Source organism: Apostichopus japonicus, chromosome 16 (assembly GCF_037975245.1).
Source record: "Apostichopus japonicus isolate 1M-3 chromosome 16, ASM3797524v1, whole genome shotgun sequence".
In the NCBI taxonomy this organism is placed as follows: Eukaryota; Metazoa; Echinodermata; class Holothuroidea; order Aspidochirotida; family Stichopodidae; genus Apostichopus; species Apostichopus japonicus.
In genome coordinates, this window is record NC_092576.1 from 3,797,178 (window position 1) to 3,818,740 (window position 21,563).

Below are 21,563 nucleotides of genomic sequence, written 5' to 3' on the forward strand. Positions count from 1 at the left end.
TCAGAAACCATCTCTTCATTAATAAACACACTAATAGTATGACTGACTAACCTGGTATAAATGGTTAATCACAACCATAATAAACACTAGTGTTTACACGGGTCCAAAAATCGGGAACCGGGTACCCGAGGGCCGTTAACCGTCGGGTATCCGGGTACCCGGAAAAAAATTGTTTACCCTCGTGTATCACGATTTCCAAGACATTACATATTGGATGCTGTAATAAATGCATTATATTTTCTACTGACAATGTTTTCATGTTCAAATACGTAGGTGTAAGATAAGGTATAAAACCTCCCTCAATAATTTTTATTTGCTTCTGTTTCTTTCATTAACTTGTTAATAAATAAATTATTTAATTATAATTAGCATTACTACTAACATCGCCCTGCCGCCGCTGCTTATGCTAGCTCGTGCACGTCTATTGGATCAAACCATATAAATATCCAATTTAGCTCTTAAACAGTTTTTAATACTACTACTATCTATTATGCAGGCCCAGGGTTCGCATTAGCCGCGAGATTGCGCGATTCGCGCAATTTGATCGCATTTGGAATAAACGATTAGTAAAAAGCCACTTGCGATTACTATTTTTTAGTTATCCCGTCTATAATCCATAAACATCGCGTAAAATTCCTTGTCAGCCTTTCCTTCTTTGAAATAAACGAATGAATAAATAATAATTTCTTCCACATGGTAGCCTAACACCACACTAAGTCAATGAGAAATCTAGCTAAGCCTAACCATCTGTTTATTTGCTGGAGTTGTGACGCAGTTATAAGACATCCATGGAATACTTTCGTTATTGCTGTTACGTTCGACCACATGGTTGCCTAACACCACACTAAGTCAATGGGGGTAGTCTAGCCTAGCCATCTGTTTATTAGCTGAAATTGTGACGCAGTTATAAGATATCTATGGAAAGCTTTCGTTATTGCTGTTATCTTCGAACACACGGTAGCCTAACAACACACTAAGTCAATGGGAATCAGCCTAACCATCGGTTTGCATTTTTTTTTAAACAATCACACTTTGCATATGATTCGGGTAATAAATTAGGAACCGGTGAGTATCGCGTCGAGCGGGCCCCTTCGTTATTGCTGTTATCTGCGACCACATTGTTGCCTAAAACCACACTAAGTCAATGGAAAATCTGCCTAACCGTCGGTTTGCCAATTTTTTTTTTTTTTTTTTTTAAATCACACTTTGCTTAGGATTCGGGTAATAAATTAGGAACCGGGTAGTATCACGTCGGGCGGGTACCCGGGTACCCGGATAACCCGTGCAAACACTAATAAACACACTAGTAGTTTAATTGACTGACCTGGTATAAATGGTTAGTCACAAACCATCTCCACATTAATACACACACTAGTAGTTTAATTGACTGACCTGGTATATATGGTTAGTCACACACCATCCCTACATTAATACACACACTAATAGTTTAATTGACTAACCTGGTATAAATGGTTAGTTCACAAACCATCTCTACATTAATACACACACTAGTAATTTAATTGACTAACCTGGTATAAATGGTTAGTCACAAACCATCTCTACATTAATACACACACTAGTAGTATAACTGACTAACCTGGTATAAATGGTTAGTCACAAACCATCTCTACATTAATAAACACACTAATAGTATGACTGACTAACCTGGTATAAATGGTTAGTCACAAACCATCTCTACATTAATAAACACACTAGTAGTTTAATTGACTGATCTGGTATAAATGGTTAGTCACAAACCATCTCTACATTAATAAACACACTAATAGTTTAACTGACTAACCTGGTATAAATGGTTAGTCACACACCATCTCTACATTAATAAACACACTAGTAGTATAACTGACTAACCTGGTATAAATGGTTAGTCACACACCATCTCTATATTAATAAACACACTAGTAGTATAACTGACTGACCTGGTATAAATGGTTAGTCACACACCATCTCTACATTAATAAACACACTAGTAGTATAACTGACTAACCTGGTATAAATGGTTAGTCACACACCATCTCAACATTAATAAACACACTAGTAGTTTAACTGACTAACCTGGTATAAATGGTTAGTCACAAACCATCTCTACATTAATAAACACACTAGTAGTTTAACTGACTAACCTGGTACAAATGGTTAGTCACAAACCATCTCTATATTAATAAACACACTAATAGTATGACTGACTAACCTGGTACAAATGGTTAGTCACAAACCATCTCTATATTAATAAACACACTAATAGTATGACTGACTAACCTGGTATAAATGGTTAGTCACACACCATCTCTACATTAATAAACACACTAGTAGTATAACTGACTAACCTGGTATAAATGGTTAGTCACACACCATCTCTATATTAATAAACACACTAGTAGTATAACTGACTGACCTGGTATAAATGGTTAGTCACACACCATCTCTACATTAATAAACACACTAGTAGTATAACTGACTAACCTGGTATAAATGGTTAGTCACACACCATCTCAACATTAATAAACACACTAGTAGTTTAACTGACTAACCTGGTATAAATGGTTAGTCACAAACCATCTCTACATTAATAAACACACTAGTAGTTTAACTGACTAACCTGGTACAAATGGTTAGTCACAAACCATCTCTATATTAATAAACACACTAGTAGTATAACTGACTGACCTGGTATAAATGGTTAGTCACACACCATCTCTACATTAATTAACACACTAGTAGTATAACTGACTAACCTGGTATAAATGGCTAGTCACACACCATCTCAACATTAATAAACACACTAGTAGTTTAACTGACTAACCTGGTATAAATGGTTAGTCACAAACCATCTCTACATTAATACACACACTAGTAGTTTAATTGACTGACCTGGTATAAATGGTTAGTCACACACCATCTCTACATTAATAAACACACTAATAGTTTGATTGACTGACCTGGTATATATGGTTAGTCACAAACCATCCCTACATTAATACACACACTAATAGTTTAATTGACTAACCTGGTATAAATGGTTAGTCACAAACCATCTCTACATTAATAAACACACTAGTAGTTTAACTGACTAACCTGGTACAAATGGTTAGTCACAAACCATTTCTACATTAATAAACACACTAGTAGTTTAACTGACTAACCTGGTATAAATGGTTAGTCACAAACCATCCCTACATTAATACACACACTAGTAGTTTAACTGACTAACCTGGTACAAATGGTTAGTCACAAACCATCTCTACATTAATAAACACACTAGTAGTTTAACTGACTAACCTGGTACAAATGGTTAGTCACAAACCATCTCTACATTAATAAACACACTAATAGTATGACTGACTAACCTGGTATAAATGGTTAGTCACACACCATCCCTACATTAATAAACACACTAATAGTTTAATTGACTAACCTGGTATAAATGGTTAGTCACAAACCATCTCTACATTAATAAACACACTAGTAGTTTAATTGACTGACCTGGTATATATGGTTAGTCACACACCATCCCTACATTAATACACACACTAGTAGTTTAATTGACTAACCTGGTATAAATGGTTAGTCACAAACCATTTCTACATTAATAAACACACTAGTAGTTTAACTGACTAACCTGGTATAAATGGTTAGTCACAAACCATCCCTACATTAATACACACACTAGTAGTTTAACTGACTAACCTGGTATATATGGTTAGTCACAAACCATCTCTACATTAATAAACACACTAATAATTTAATTGACTGACCTGGTAGGCAAACTGTTCAATGTCATCTAACTGACATTTTAACTGTGCTATCAACTCCATCTGTTTCTCTCTCTGTTCTGCTATCTTCTTTTCATGTTCAACCTCCACCTGTCAAAATGATGAATATTCATTACTTGTTGGTTGCAATCCAAGTGAACTTCTACTAAATCCACCAGTAAACTGATTTTTATTAAAATGCAAAAAAAAAACAGTGAAAGCATGTTTGCCAAGCATCCTACAAACATTTTGTTAGGCTAGTATAGTATAGCCTAGTATAGCGTAGTATGATATAGCCTAGTTTAATATAGCCTAGTATAATATAGCCTAGTATAGCATAGCCTAGTAAAGTATAGCGCCTAGTATAGAATAGCCTATTATAATATAGCCAAGTATAGTATAGCCTATTATAGTATAGCTTAGTTTAGTATAAAATATTATAAAATAATAATGATAATATCAGCAGTTATTTTTACGATGCTTAAGCGACCACAAATGGAATTTGGAATCTTTTCAATTTAGAAAGTCATTTCAGATGGAAAAACTATAGATTGCTCTTGGATGAAAAAACCTGCCACACTATGACCCGGCCGGGTTTCGAACCAGGAGCCTCCTGATTGCTAAGCCTCATTGCTTCAAATGTCACCGCTTTTATCCCCTTGGCCACAGCACCGGTATGATATATAGCCTGCAATAATATAGCCTAGTATAATATAGCCTCTAGAGTATAGTATGGACTAGGCTCACATGTTATGCTTTATGTGCTGCATTCACAAAATAATTCAAGTCTTCACTTTCATGTACAAACATTCAATCTTTTATTAAACAATGCACCTGATCAATTAACTACATAACTGATCCAGAAGTATATCAACAAGGCTGTCATTAACATTTAACCACCTGCTGTTGGTTGTGATCCACATTTGCAGAATGTTGCCATAGTAATTACTTTGAAACCCCTACCCATATTTGTTGTCAAATATTTACCAATGCCACAAACTAATGCAATGTTCCTAAGTATGTATAGAACATAAGATAAATACATGTCAGGTGAGTGATTCTGTACTATATCCTGGAGAAAACATCTCCACATCCAGTAATGTATTAGAGAAGCTGGTATTGTTGGCAATCTAACATTTACCAATGCCACAAACTAATGCAATGTTCCTAGGTATGTATAGAACATAAGATAATTACATGTCAGGTGTGAGTGATTATTGACTATATCCTGGAGAAAAAATCTCCACACCCAGTAATGTATTAGAGAAGCTGGTATTGTTGGCAATCTAACATTTACCAATGCCACAACCTAATCCAATGTTCCTAAGTATGTATAGAACATAAGATGAATACATGTCAGATGTGAGTGATTCTTTACTATATCCTGGAGGAAAAACATCTCCACACCCAGTAATGTATTAGAGAAGCTGGTATTGTTGGCAATCTAACATTTACCAATGCCACAAACTAATGCAATGTTCCTAGGTATGTATAGAACATAAGATAATTACATGTCAGGTGTGAGTGATTCTTTACTATATCCTGGAGGAAAAACATCTCCACACCCAGTAATGTATTAGAGAAGCTGGTATTGTTGGCAATCTAACATTTACCAATGCCACAAACTAATGCAATGTTCCCTATGTATGTAAGAATTTAAGATAATGTCAGGTGTGAGTGATTCTTGACTATATCCTGGAGAAAACATCTCCACACCCAGTAATGTATTAGAGAAGCTGGTATTGTTGGAAATCTAACATTTACCAATGCCACAAACTAATGCAATGTTCCTAAGTAAGTATAGAACATAAGATAAATACATGTGAGGTGTGAGTGATTCTTGACTATATCCTGGAGAAAACATCTCCACACCCAGTAATGTATTAGAGTAGAGCCTGGTATTGTTGACAATATTCGTGCTCAGCAGAAAGCTTTACACAAATGTTTTTGACAGTGTGACGCAGCACTGTTATAACAAATGTGTAACAGGAACAATCTTAGCAGACCAGTTATCAGACCATTTGGATAATACAAAATGCTGAAAATTTTATATACTTACAGTACCAGAACCACATTTGCATATCTATTGATAAATTGGCAATTTTCATCTTATAATTTGCTGAATAAATTCCCAGTTTTAGCAATTGAGAAAGAGTGTTATTGTTAAAATGATGTGTACACAAAGAGCATAGGCAATCAATCCTGTTACTACAGTTATCTACAGACATATCATTTGTCTGTAGGATAACAAGTTGTATCATTCTCTCAATTCTCCATTAGATACAAGTCCTCCTTTCCTAATAGATGGCTGAAAGTGTTGCTGACCTAATCCTTCATGTACCGACTCTAGCACACAGTCTTTATCAAGTATTCCGATGCCCTGGTCACAAATACTTACATCATTTTCCAGCATCTGAGCATCTTGACTGCGACATCCTCGTACATCCGGACAGCCTTGGAATGCAAACTCCTCCAGCTCCTTCAAGAGAGTCTATAATGATAAAACAACACAGTAAACCAACGTCTGGTGGGTCACATGAACACATTAAACCCACGTTAGGTGGGTCACATATAAAACAAACACAGTACACAGACTGGTGGGTCACATAAACGAAGTATACCAAATCTGGTGGGTCACATAAACACAGTAAACCAACGTCTGGTGGGTCACATAAACACAGTAAACCAACGTCTGGTGGGTCACATAAACAGAGTAAACCAACATACTGTATGGTGGGGCACATAAACACAGTAAACCAACGTCTGGTGGGTCACATAAACAAACACAGTAAACCAACGTCTGGTGGGTCATATAAACAAACACAGTAAACCAACGTCTGGTGGGTCACATAAACAAACACAGTAAACCAACGTCTGGTACAGTAGGTCACATAAACACAGTAAACCAACGTCTGGTGGGTCACACAAACACAGTAGGACCAACGTCTGGTGGGTCACATAAACAAACACAGTAAACCAACGTCTGGTACAGTAGGTCACATAAACACAGTAAACCAACGTCTGGTGGGTCACACAAACACAGTAGGACCAACGTCTGGTGGGTCACATAAACAAACACAGTAAACCAACGTCTGGTACAGTAGGTCACATAAACACAGTAAACCAACGTCTGGTGGGTCAAATCAACAAACACAGTAAACCAACGTCTGGTGGGTCACATAAAGAATGAGATTAGTAACAAGTATTGTAGTGTGTAACACATCATTAGGGAGAGCAATTAGCTCTGACGACACACTAACATGTCTTATCATGACAAGAGAAAATACTGTTAAGTATTTTGTTTATGCATTACCCAAAGTTTCCATTAATTAGCTCAGTATTATTTTGCAAAAAGTCATAAATCAATTCAAAAAGTTCCCATGAGGTCTTAATATCTGTGTACATTACCTCCTTATCTTCAGGTTCTGCGCTGATGATCTGTTTTAATCTAAACTGGACCTGGGCAAAGTGACTGGTGAGTGCGAGTAGAGATGAATTCAACTCTTCTTGTTCATCTTCAAGATGCTTCAACTGTTCAATAACTGCTGGATGACTAACGAGGAACAAACAAGGATATGAAACATTAATTATTTATTTATATAAGCAAAGACATAGAAACAGAGTTCAGGGCTTGGAGTCACAATTTACAACGAGACAAAGCAGTTGTTTCCTACATTATTATTTCTAAAACTATTAATGCAGGCAGTCTTCTATGTTTCTTTACTTTTAATGTTATCAAAATTTGAAAGAACTTGTTTATTTGAACCGTATTTGGTGGCCACACAATAAATAATAATATATTTGTGAGAAAATTAATTGTTATGACTTGACAATTTGCTTGAATCACAGAAAATGTTGTTGTCTGCTCAATAATATCTTCATTGTAGGATACTTTCCTAAGCATGATTCTCGACAATACATACATGTATGAAATCCAAACATTGACAGTGCTCACATACTTAGTTCTTACATATCTGTGTAACAGTCTAACATTACAACAAGCATGCTCTTTACTTACACTGTTTCTTCGGTGACCTCTGGAGGGCTAGCTACAGCACCCAGGGGGGCTAATCTGTTCTTGGGTCTCTCATCCTCTCCAAACTCCAAGGAGTCATCAGTGAGGGATGTATCCTCCATCATGATGATCTGATAAGAGAGAAAAAAGAGAGTGAAACAGGGATGATTTCATAACATAACACTGTCCTATAAACAGAGCCATAGATAAGACTCTGGGCTCTAATACTTGTAATCTGAGCTACATACTGTTTTACAATGGAACACTGTCCTATAAACAGAGCCATAAATGTGACTCTGGGCTCTAATACAAGTATCTCTACATACAGTACTGTTTCAATGTAACACTGTCCTATTAAACAGAGCCAAAGCTATGACTCTGGGCCCTAATACAAGTAATCTCTGCATACTGTTTCACAATGGAACACTGTCCTATAAACAGAACCATACAGTACAGTAGTTATGACTCTGGGCCCTAATACAAGTACTGTAATCTCTACATATTGTTTCACAATGAAACACTGTCCTATAAACAGAGCCATAGATATATAACTTGGGCCCTAATTAGTAATCTCTACGTACTGTTTCACAACATAACACTATAAACAGAGCCATAGATATGGGCCCTAATACAAGTGATTCTAACACAGATCTCCAAAGATTTTGTAAAGCTCTGTAACTCATAAAATCAACCTATATGCTACAGTTTTATAGGTGTGAAGATACATCTTTCAACAGGTTGCGTCAATGAGAAGAATGGCTGCACTGTATTAAAGTCCAGTATATTCCATTTTCGAAAATATCTCTAAGCACCTTTTGGATTGGTTGACCACCAGAGGAGAGTAACGTTGCCAATTGAAAGGTGGGCAACATTTCGTTGCGACTGTATGTACATACTTAGTTACTGTATGCGTTGTAAAAGCCAAAAACACGTTAGCTGGAACTAACATTGACCACACTGTATGAAGTGGGAAATATGCAGGTACTGTAGTTTACTCTTAAGTGTGTGTCATAGATTCCTCAAGGAGTTCAAGTGTTTTCAGAGAGTGCACCTTGTCGATTTTCACAGAACTATGTACATAGAATGGATGGGTATGACAGTGTTTATCTGTTGATCTAGGTTGGTTGGACTATATCCCTCTAAAATATATTCAAGGCATCTTATGGATTAGTAACATTTGTAGTATTTGAATGATCCTTGATTTGTTTTATATCCGGTGAGGGTGTAAAGAAAAGGGGGATTTCAAAGAGGCCTACTTTAGAAAGGAAAATGGAGGCACAGAAATAAATTACAGCCAAGAGCTATTTATGTGTGCAATTTAACCAAGAAAAACTATTTAGTATTCACTATCAAATAGAGTAAATGTAGTTGGTGGCAGTCTAGACAGAAACAGACAGACATAATTCAGTTCAGTACATACAGACATACTGTACACTATAGCCTGTACATGTATAATGCTTAGACTATTTTAAGTACATGTTCTTGACAATGTCTGTAATTAGCTTTTATTTTCTACTGTATCCTTATCAAAGTTACAGGTAGAATCAACCACAGGCAATTAAGCAAAGAACCAGCAACATAATTGTACACTCAAACTTGAGCGGTTGTGTGTCAGAAATGAATACTGTACTTCACTTAATATGGTTACTGTAGATATTATTAATTATTAAAGGAAGTACTAAATGTAGAGAACTTTACTAGGACATAATATAATATAACATACTGTAGTATCATGCATTAATTATTAAACAAAGTAATAGGTCATAGTAGGCTACAGATTGCTACAGTGGGCTATAGTAGGCTAGAGAATGCTATAGTAGGCTACATAGGGCTTTAGTAGGCTAGAGAATGCTACAGTAGGCTAAAGTCTAGGCTATAGTAGGCTACAGTGGGCTGTTGTAGGCTATAGTAGGCTAGAGTAGGTTATAGTAGGCTATAGGTTGCTACAGTGGGCTATAGTAGGCTAGAGAATGCTACAGTAGGCTAAAGTCTAGGCTATATAGGCTACAGTGGGCTGTTGTAGGCTATAGTAGGCTACAGTAGGATATAGTAGGCTACAGTTGGCTACACTTATGTGTTCTATACGCTACTGTACTTGTTGTACGTGATTTGTTTTTGGTTATTGACTTTAAATCCAATAACAAATAAACCATGGATGCACTTTAAATGTCAACAAAATTACATAATTTGCTGCCAGTTCACTAATACAGTTAGTTAAACACCTTCAGCACACAAGTACTAGATATATACTGAACACAAAACCAGTACTATTACCATACAACAGTAAATCAATAATGTTGGAGGAATTCACGTTTGTTTACAACTCAGCACATTTAAACAGTAGTACTGTACTCTGTGAGAAATCTGACATCTGTAACAATTATTACTGCTTTTAGTGCTTAACATGCACCACATGTACAGTACAGTACACTACAGTAGTACTGTACAATCAATGCACACATCATGAGGTGGCATACTCCTATTAGAGTCTATATCAATCCGCTCGATTGTTCTCCTTCAGGAAAAGTGCCAAAAAGCAGTAGGAGAACATCTTTTGTGACCTGTTATCAATCATAATCTAGTTTTTTGTGGCTTGCATGTTGAAGAGCATGAATGGAAGTACATGCGGTGAGAAAATTGGGTCAATTGAGGCAATTTTAGACCCCTTTAGGCCTCCCAGGAGCAGCATAGGAAATTTGTTTACCACTGAGTGAAGAGGTTTGTTTACAAGTGACGAAAACTTCCGGCTCGGATAGCAAAAGATCTACATGGTCATGATATGGAAAATTGATGGTGCCATGAAAGGCCAACTTGTCAGCTATCCGGTGATGGGTAGCGTTTAGCTAGTAAAAACTTCTATCTAGACTTAGAGACCACATTACTTTTGTGATTTAGTGTGTAGGTCAATGGGGCTTTTAATGGGCGTATGCTACCATGAACAGCACAGTTCGTACTAAAGTATGTCAGATAAATAAGTTGTTATGCACAAGCACACACACGCACACTGTACATAATGTACATAGAGAGCAAATTAATTTCATGCTTGGGCATCAGAATTTAGCTAGTTAGTACTTGCACAAAAGCAATCATGGATTTGGAGAGGAGAAAATGGCTATATTTGTGGAATGATATTTAGCTGAACACACTGAGCACTTTAATAGTGTTTACTTCAAAGGTCATATGTACTGTAATTGCCCCATAATACAGTATACAGGTCAATGCATGAATGGACAGTCTCATTTTTTATAAAACAGGTTTTTTTTTTAACTGGGCCACTATCTCCAAAGGTGTGTACCCTCAACAAAATTTGTCCATATATATGATTAAACTCTTAATTAATTACCGTGAATAATTCCAATAAACTAAACCTCAAGAAAACCACTTTTGAACACTTTTAAGCAAAAGATATTTATTATGTTAAAATTCCAGACCAACATAAGTTTAGTGAGTTTTTACAATAATTCATGCCTGTACTAAATTACTGTGCTACAGTACCTGCGAAAAATAAATTGCATACTGTACTGGACAATCTGTGGTTTTAATTTCAATTTTCACCATATGTTACTCCTGCATCACATGGCAAGCTCCTATGTCAGTCATAAAAACAATTCACAAATTTATCAACTGCCATTCAACTTGCAACAGAGATTTTTTGTTCAATTTTAAATTACCATGGAAACCCAGTGATGTCACAATCCCCTGTGCTATAATTAACTATTTGAGGATTACTGCAGGCTGACTTTTTCTAAATGTCAAAGGGTATTCAGTGCTGATGATTGCATGTTAGCAATGAATGGTCCTTGAGGTACGTACAGTGCAGTAAAGGCTCAGCATGTGTTTACTGTATGAGATATCTTCTATCAGATATCCATGTAAATCAGATGGAAGAGGGATGATGGAGACTCAAATTATAAATCGCAGTAGGAATAGGATTTCATCTACTGTAGTTGTATGTGTTTATTGCAGATGTACAGAGAACCTTCTAAGATCATCTACATTAGAAGTTCTGTGTTTTGCTTTGCAAAACAGTTACATGGCTGACTTTGCAAGTAAATGGGACTAATTATATTCAAGTGTACTGTAATCAAAATAACACACCTAACAAGTTATACAGTTAACTTGATCAGTACAATTTACAGTGCAGCGTAACACTGATCAGTGTCCGGACAACAACACTTCATGTTGAACTCAACACTTTCATATCCATACAGTATGTACAGTACAAATTCTATCTGACTTACCGATTCAACACTCTCTTCCCTCCCTCCCTCCCTCCACCCATCCCAATCCCTCTAACCCCGATCCCTTCACAAGGCTTTTACTCCAGATCTGCTTATGAATATGCATACTGTATCTACGTAGGTGCAACTTAAGTTAAGATTCCTCATACTGTATATTTGGATATAAAAGAATTTTTTTAAAGTAAAGACCTTGCTCGCATACAGCATTGTGCTGCACAGTGTACAGTATGTATTGTGTTAGGTGAGGCAGCTGCTAATATTTTTGGTTGCGGACATGAGGCATGCTGTAGTGTAGTACTGTATGTGATCCATTTTGTTTGATTGCAGACATAATGCATGCTGTGGTATGTGGTCCATTTGATGAAGGCACAATTCCACATTTACTACTGGTATGGAGGAGAATGGAACTACACAACTTACTTTGTACAGTGGCCTAATACACATACTGTAGTACTACAGTACATACCATAGAACTACTGTATACTGTACATACATACATACATGCCAGTGTACAACACACTGAGGCAGATATACTGGAACCTGGATATTGAGTACTGCACATGTATCTAACTAATGTGTAATTAGTTGTCTGCACATACTAATGTGTGTGCATCATAATTAGTTGTTAAGATCTGAACAGTACACAAGATTCTCAAGAAACATTGTGATTTCAATATGTGTTTGTTGATGAAGTTTGGAAACAAACTTCCGAAGCAGATTCAATATTCCTTAAAATTCTAAATGCCCTCTGACCAGGTGGGGTTTAAAGGCATTGAAGACTCGCCCCAAATCCTGTGCCCCACTCTGAAAAAGTAAACTTTCCGTTGCTTGCAAGTGAAGTTTTCTGCTTGTCTCTACAAAATGCAGACAGTAATGAAACATGATACCTTGTTATCTTTAGCTGGACCTGAGATGTCCATCGCTCTATCGTTTGTACACTGTGTTGTGGGTATTGACCGCAGCTGTAACATGTACAGACTGTTACCGATGGTAGCAAGCTGTGTGCGTATTTTCTGGGATTGATGGTGGTGTCTAACACTTCTGTTACACCTCATTCAAAACTACTGTAGGTCAGATTACCGGCATTAGACGTTTCTCTTTGCGCGAGTCTTCACACCCTTTAATGGAGAAAAGCTGTCGCAATCGAAAGAAAGAATTTATTTTCTGTTGCCCTTCTGGTGAAAACGATTTAAAGTAAAATCACTGCCACTGCCCATATTGGCATGTTCATTACACAAATGTAACCTATACTTGTATCGTCCACTTTTTTTACCCAATTTCACTGAAAAAACGTCTGAAAACACCTGTTTATTCCTTGCAATGGAAGGAAATGACACCATTTTTCAAGCTTCATCAGTAAGTCTAAAACAATATATACTATTGTCCATCAAACAAACTTTTCATTTGCTGTAGACATACAACTAAACAATCTCAAGCTATATTACTCAGAGTACTGCAAATGTGGGAGAAGCCCACAAGGGCTATTGGATTACAACTTACACGTCACGTGGCTTCCAATTCAACATTTTAACTCAAATTTCGTATCTTTTCAATTTAGAAAGTCATTTCAGATGGGCAAACAATAGGCTGCTCTTGGATGAAAAACCCACCTTACTATGACCCAGCTGGGAATCGAACCCGCAACCTCCCAATTGTTAAGCCTCATTGCTTCAAATGCCACCGCCTTTATCCACTCAGCCACAGCAACATGTATTAATTGACACGTTCCGAATAAACAATGTAAACAGTGGACAGGTGTGACCTAAACACATTAAACACACAGAGAACAGACTCAAAACAAAGGCTCAAAACAAAGGCTCAGAACAGAGAGTGAATACAAAGGCTCCCATTGTTCCTATAGACATACAATGGTCTGTAACTACTGAATACCTTTTAGGCGAAATTTTCGTACTATTTGCTTTTGATTGTTTCCTGTATTTAAATGTTTACTGTGTATTAATTGTTTCAATTCCTGTAAAGCGCTTCGAGCAGCGTTGCTGATGAACGCGCTACATAAGTACTATTTTATTATTATTATTATTATTATTATTATTATTACTGTACATACTATTCCGTTCCACGTCAGAGAGATCTTTGTTAGACACAAGTTTTGGAAATGCGCTAAATCTAAATTTGACTTGAAGCTCTGGAATAAACATGTTTCAAATGAATATAAGCAAGGACTATTAATATTCTACAGTAGGTTAAATGAATTTGAACATTTCTAGGGCTTGTACCAAAAGACTAATACAACAAGTTATTCACATTTATAAGTTTAAACAGTGTGCAGTGAAATACCAAAGGTCAAGTTTTGTGGTTGAAATATTACAGGCTGGTCACTGTAGTATTGCATAGAGTACATGTGGTCAGTGAGGGTATATATTTGTAGTGTGGGTCTACACATGTCCTGGAATGCAGAGTACAGAGTATTTACAATATAAGGTACTGCACAGTACACTATCATAACATCACACAGCAGTGGCGGAGCGTCCATACAGTCAGGGGGGGGGCGAATGCCCCCCTGATGGACTCAAATGGACTGCTGGCGCCCAAAATGCTCTAACGATATTCTTCGTTTCTCTGCAAATGAGCAAGGCCCCCGAAAGGGTCATTTCCGGTGATCTAGGGAGTTATCTTTACTCAAAAAATTCTGTACGTTCCGTGCCAACCTGTGGTGGCGCTCCGCTTAGATAGTGTGGAAAGCGCCCCTACAGACCATTCTCGCCCCCTCTGACCAATACCCCTACAGTAGCTCCGCCACTGTCACAAAGTTGTACAGTTACCATAAAAAACCTAATGTACAGTACTGTATGTCTGAACTTGGATTCCTTAAATGCTTTTCGTCCTCAGAAACTTAGCCTTGATTCTTTTCCTTTGAAATTCTCTTTTAAAGTAAATGTAAGTAAATTTATGTAAGTCCAAGTCCAGACCTGTCAACCTAATCGTTCAGTAAAAATAGCGATGGTTACAAACTTCCACCTTTAAAAACAGAATTAGAATTTAGTTTCTTACACTAATTATGACAAAAAATAACAATTTGGCAAAATCCAACATTTGAAACAAGATAATGATGTAAAACTTTATTGCAGCCTAACAGTTCTGCGTATACAGTATTGGGATTTGCTATCGCGCAAGGCTACAGTACTGATTTCGCTTAACTCCCGTTAAAATTCGTTAAAAGGAAAATAACCGAATTTCCACGTTTTGTCATCGAAATTCCCCGATTTTTATCGAAATTCCCCGAATTTTAACGATTGGTTATTTCAGTCATTTCCTTCGTGGAATTTTCAATGATACGTTGAAATTCTTTTTTAAACGAAATAGAAGGTCAATGTGTGGTTACGCGAAACGTCGGAAAACGAGCAACTTCGTTTATTAGTATTGATTAGACTTTGGAACAGTCGTTTGAAGACAGGAATTTTCTCAAGAGCATTCCTGTACTTGCATGAGTAGTGACACTCAAAGAAACATGTAGTGAAACTGACGGGGGACGTTTTCTAACTGTGAACCCCAAACACAGTGACATAAGTCTTAACTTCGCCAGGACGTAAGAGAGATTGCAGTCAAAGCTATGTACCACGAGGCACCCTTCCAGATAAGTTGAAGTTCTGTTTAACCATTTAAATAACAATGAATGGACATATAAACTTGGTTTTCTTGCAGATTACGAAAAATAGTTATTTCTTAGAGATGTAAATTTGGTTTTTTATTAGAGTTGGAGTATGAAACTTTGTTTCTGAGCGAAAACATGTAACTTGAAGCAAAATAAAGATGCCCCGCCCATTCTGCGAGGACGCTTCCATTTTTCAAAAAGGCGTTTTCTCTTTTTATTTTTTCTATTTTGTTTACTTTTAAACATGAAAATTATTTTAAAATATGTAAAGAACTTAGTAATGTACTGCAAACTATCTATAAAAACAGAAAAACGATGTTTTAGGCATGAATAATGTGTTTAATATAACTAAAGTAGTAGGCCAATAGTCATGAGCTCATGATAGTGTCGTCAATTCGTTTTCTCAGTATATATTTGCGACATATCACCCGTGTACATCGATCAATGGCATGGTGAAACCCCGTGTGAAAATATGTTGACCCCAAAAGACGCAAATGGCCATTCTAGAAAGTACCGTCATAACATTAACAACACAAGGCCAGTTTGCTCTCTCAGGTCCGCACGTGTACAGCCATTTTTTCACACATGGTATTATGCTGTGCATGCATTGCGGGCGCGATTGCGGCAAACATAAAAGAAAATGAATGAAATGAAAAACTTACGATATTTTTCACAAATATTGATGCTTAGATAAGTGCTTCCTCACAATCAACGAGCCGCCCTAAAATTCGCTCCGCTTACGGAAAAACTTCTATATATATAACAAATGGAAAAACCCGAGTTTTTACACACATAATTCCCACTGACATTGGTCACAGAACATAAGTAGGTCATTGACATTCGAACTTGGCAACTTGCCCAAGTTCATCGCACCATGGGAACGACACAACACATTGAACATGATGTCATATTCTCCCGCCATCTGGACGCCGAGTGTAATATGCAAATTATGAATGGTACTGTACTGCGCAGCGTGGTTAAATCTTAACCTATTGCGACACAAATTTTGGAAAGCTGTTGTTTGAAGTAACTTTTGTATCAAATGTAAGATACTGTATCATGTATGTGACACAAGAGAAAGAAAATGAAATCGGAGGCTGCTCGAACCAGTTTCAACTTGATTTTTACAACCCATCGCACAACACGTGCGTGCGTAATTTGTTTTCTTAACATGACTTTTAATGAGTAAGTAGGAAAGGTGTTTAAGTTTTCTAATTTATGCGAGTTTTTGTTTAAAATCTTGTGATTGATAGACAAATATATTGTTTTTTTTTCTTCAAAAGTTACCACGTTGCCGAAGGCCGAGTTATATAAATTCAGTGATCTGAACTTTCTGAAGACCACGAATACTGATCATGTGTGTTAGGCAATTATTATTACACGAAAGGTTCGCAATATTATTGGGCCTAATTAGTAATTAACATACATTGATCGTTGTCTTGCTGCCTGAATTGCTACCTGCTGGAAAAGAAAACCTTAATTATTGTACTCATAACGTCCTATTTTCATTAAAAGTCCAGTAACGGTGCGTCGAAAAAGCCCCGATCGGGAAACAGCGTTTAAACGTTTAACCGACCGGCAGGCGATACGGTGAAACGGTTAGCGAAATATCTGATAGGTCACACCCTTATTTAAACGCACACAACAAAACGCCCTTATTCAATGAAAATATACTGAAAACCATATCGCAAAAACACAAAATCGCTTATAACTCGAAAACGGAAGGAGACATCGACTTTTGTCGGCTGTATAGGGATTTCCTAAACCGAAATCTGATGCGCTCTATCCACCTGTGTCATTTATGAGCTTCTCTGACGTAAGCTGCAGTACGTAATTTCTCCATACCAGTTCCGCGAAATTTACTTACGCAGTAAACATCGTTCATTATGTTTTCTTTCACAACGAATATTCAAAGTTGTGCTCCACACGCTTCACAGATATTGTTTTATGTCGTTCATTTTCAATTCTACTTTAAAATTACATTTTCGAACGATGCATTTCATGCCTTATCAAGCATTCCTGATTAGTAAAACTAAGGAAGGATATTCAAATATATATTATTTTCATTTGACATGATTTTATGAGTTGTTCCACTTGAAAAACGATGATAAAACCAAAAAACAAAACATTTACTTCTCATGTGACGCATACCGGGAGACTCATAAAAACTCCCCCTACTCATTAAAATAAACTTATACATGCCGTCAGGCCAGTTGAAAGCCGTCAGGCCAGTTGAAAGCCCTCCCCAGTAATGTTTGATCAGCTCTTCCCAATATACAATACTCAAATAAGCAATGAAAATATATTCATTTTCCACAGAAATCTACCCAACGTGGGCCCCAAGTCACTGCTTTATTTTCTTAGTAGTCATGGAAACAATTGTTTGCAACTCTCTTGCTGGCCAGGTGTATTCAAGTTTTATTAATAGCACGACGTTTGATTGGTTCATTCAAGATAAACTTTCTATCCCTGCTGGATTGTTCTACTTATATATATATGAATGAATATTTGGTTTTCAATTAACTAAGTAACAGATAACATCCATTCCATTACGAACAGTAGGGGTAAAATAATGTTTGCTTCTAGAGGCAGCCAGCCATGAAGGTTCTGCAGTGCTAAACCCCCCACGAAGATAAATACTATGCTAATTAACATAAGGTAGGCGTGAATTTGACAAAGCCAAGTTTATGATTGGACTAAGCCTTTCAAAAAAGTTTGGTGGTGGGGATATCCAGGGTAGGGAATGCACATGTAAGCAGCATACTATAGGTGGCCCAAACCCAGGCTGCGACCTAAATACCAGGGCAGTCCATCTGCATTCGCGGGCAACTTACAGTAACGGGTTAGGGGGAAAATAACAGTTTTTTTTTTTTTTTTGCGTGCATTGAAGTTGGGGAGATTTTTTGGACGGAATGCGCTCTCAGAAAAGTTTGAAAGTGAGTGTGGTTCTGAAGTAAACGGTACTGTAGTACGTCAAGTAACACAGGAATTTGTTGGAAATAAAGATCTCTTTGATAGGCTATCCAGCTACGACTGTTTCATTGTTGATATTTTTATCTTGTTTTTTCTGACACTGCGTTCCTTGGTGAGTTAACTTAAACTTATCCTAGTTTTAAAACTAGCCTATAACTTAAGAGTCATAGAATGTGCTTGTTACGATCGACCAAGACTAGTTTTTATTATCCTAGCCAAATCATTTTTCAAACACCTAGTACAGAACTTACTCCGTCTTATATACAATCACACTTTTGCAACGTTTGTAATATTCCTCGGCAACTTCTGGTAGAGTCTGAAAACGGCTGTAGTTACACTAAGGATTCAACGCAAGTCACAACCTTGATATGTCTAGAATTGCCTTTGCGGTTTTTGATCGCGATAATTTTCGGGGAAATTTCGTTGACAACCGTGCCCGCAGTAGTCTAAATCTTGTCAACGAATTTAACCGATTTTCAACTTTTTTTATCGATTTTTAACTTTTGTTATCGATCGTTGATTTTTTTTCAACGGGAGTTAAGCGAAATCAGTACTGTACTTATTTCGACTACCCTACTATACAGCTTACGTTAAAAAGTAATTGTTGTGTTTATATGTTAGAGCTACAAAAGAGGATTGGCCAGTTAGCAGACGTTACTGAACGCTGATAAAAACATACTGTACTTGCAGCGCATTTCTGAATTTTGGCCCATAAATAAGCACTTAATATTGGCCAACAATTGGTAGAGCATGAGATTTCCTTAAAACACAGGGAGAGTTACATGTTCCTTCAAATTGTAAGTAATGCTCAACTTCTTCACTTTGTACATTATTAGATAAATGTCATCCATGCAGGAACACAAACAACATGAATGAGGGCTGGTATTGCTCTAAGATTTTACATTTAATAGAATATTATTTTAACCTTTATCTGACAATGCAATTAATTTATCCTTGTGTGTTAAAGGCATATCATTTCGTCTCATCCTTGCACGTAACTTAGCCTATTGTAAGTAGTGTATGACTCGATCGCCTACGCTGGGAGACGTCGGTTTCCACCAAAAATACAGTCCTTTCTGCCATGTTGGAAATCTTGGCAATTTTGGAGAAAACCTTTCTAATCAGATTGATCCTCTTTACTATATTACAAATTCCTTAACTTCATCAATACATCCAGAACCAATTTATGGTAGGCCTAATGTACTGTTAAAACAATTAATTATCAGTCAGATAATGTTTTGTCTGTCAGGTTAATCATTATTTTAAAGCAGAACACTCCTTCTGTTAACAAGAATAATAAATAAGTAAAATCACTAAATACTGCGAACAACACTGTAAGCCTATGTAATACTTGCTCTTAATTTTGTACAGGTCTAATTTACGTTACATTAAAATAACTAGGCCTAGGCTATAGCAACATAAAGAACATTTTTATTTACTTCTATAAACCAAGCAATTATTCCCTTTGCAATATAAGTTGTAGGCTTATGGTTACCAACAAAAACAATGATTTCTGCCATGGAAAATGATTACCACTGCCACAATACCACTACACCTGCTAAAATTTTGTAGCCTACGCTGGAAACTTCTGTTTACTAGGCCTTGGGGTAGACTGTACTAGGAGCAAATGCGAATTTGTAGCCCTAGGCCAAATCAACTAGAATGAGCACCAAAACAGCCTAGGCCTTTATTAGCCTAACCCAAGATCAGCCTCTAGCCGTTGGGCCACTATTTTTCAATATAAAAAACAAACTTTACACCAAGTGTTACTTCTAGGCCTAAATTAAATGTTGGGCCAGGCCTAGCCAACCTTGTAACAAAGTTCAAATGACGCTAGAACTGCAGTTATTTTGGAATAATGCTTGTATTTGTCGCACTAGGACTGGGAGCTTCACATTTGCGTCAGACACAATTTAGCCCCAAACCATGGTTTCCTAACCTTGGGCCTTGGCCAGATCCATATATGGAAAAGGACTATAGCTTAACTCGGGCCAAACCTACTGTACTGTAGGGTAGGCATAGTTAGGCCTTGGCTAACCATCACTTACTGTGGAGGCCTCTTGTGGAAAGGCCTAGGCTATAGCCTAATTTAAGCCTCTGGATACTGTCCTCCGTATGTGGCAAAATTAGTTAGTGCTGAAGATGAATTTGATTGTAATTCCTGATAATTCAATGGAAAGCTGGACTGCGTTGACAATCTATAAGTTGCGTTTCTTCCATTCAGTGTCGGTGTTAGGACTATTACGTTGTAAAATGAAAATTGTGAAGATTCTTTTTTTACTACGGGAAGGCTTGCGTGTACAGTAACAACACTGCACTTCACAGCTGTTGTCACAGCCACACATACATAGTACAAGAATCTGTACTGACTTGTTTGAAGGTAGCAGACATTAAGAGCAGCTACTAACTATACCGTTGACAAAAGAAGGAAACTTATGTGATTATAATGTCATGGCTGACAATAGCTAAATCATCCTCACCTTACACGCTGTCAACGTTTTGGTGACGAAACTTGGAAAGAGGGAAGAGGGACGGTAGGGCTTTCAAATAAAAGGGTGTTTAACTGGAAACATTTTTGTTCTGTAAAATCTTGCCCGAATGACATTGAGACTGTTTTGTATTCCTTTCTAGTTGCCTATCATTTATCACATTGGGGCTCAACTACAAGTCTACTGTACTCCCGGGGAGGGGGGGGGGCGGTGGGAGGGAAGAGTGGGAACCCTTTGTCATTCAGAATAAAATAAAATATAGAAAGTAAATAAAGTATTTCAAAAATCAGGAATAGTTTAAATTACAGAGGTGAGGAGCAGGAGATGGCAAGATCGATTTAAATTACAAAAGAGGAAATAACTTCTTTGTCTATGGGATGGGATGGGTTCTGGCACCAGAGAAAAGAAATGGGGGTGGCATGCAGCTTCTTTTATTTTTAATTTTTGTTATTGATCTGTGTA

General features: G+C 37.0%; 1 protein-coding gene and 1 long non-coding RNA gene across 3 annotated transcripts in view; one reads left to right on the forward strand and one right to left on the reverse strand.

Annotated features, from left to right (window-relative positions):
* Positions 1-20,949, reverse strand: part of LOC139982787 (RUN domain-containing protein 1-like) — a 35,114-nt gene extending 14,165 nt beyond the window's left edge. The window contains exons 1-5 of one of the 2 annotated variants that reach the window (XM_071995885.1): positions 20,661-20,949; positions 7,789-7,916; positions 7,179-7,323; positions 6,169-6,261; positions 3,774-3,881 (exon numbers count right to left, since the gene is read on the reverse strand). In XM_071995885.1, the coding sequence (XP_071851986.1) occupies positions 3,774-3,881; positions 6,169-6,261; positions 7,179-7,323; positions 7,789-7,910 (468 nt within the window). In that variant the 5' untranslated portion in view covers positions 7,911-7,916; positions 20,661-20,949. Of the gene's footprint in view, positions 1-3,773; positions 3,882-6,168; positions 6,262-7,178; positions 7,324-7,788; positions 7,917-8,597; positions 8,679-20,660 lie in introns of those variants that run through there. The other variant, XM_071995884.1, reaches the window with a different exon arrangement.
* Positions 8,813-10,207, forward strand: LOC139982788 (uncharacterized). The gene is made up of 3 exons (XR_011798349.1): positions 8,813-9,585; positions 9,626-9,707; positions 9,829-10,207. It is a non-coding gene; the product is annotated as an uncharacterized lncRNA (long non-coding RNA).
* Positions 20,950-21,563: the final 614 nt, after the last annotated feature.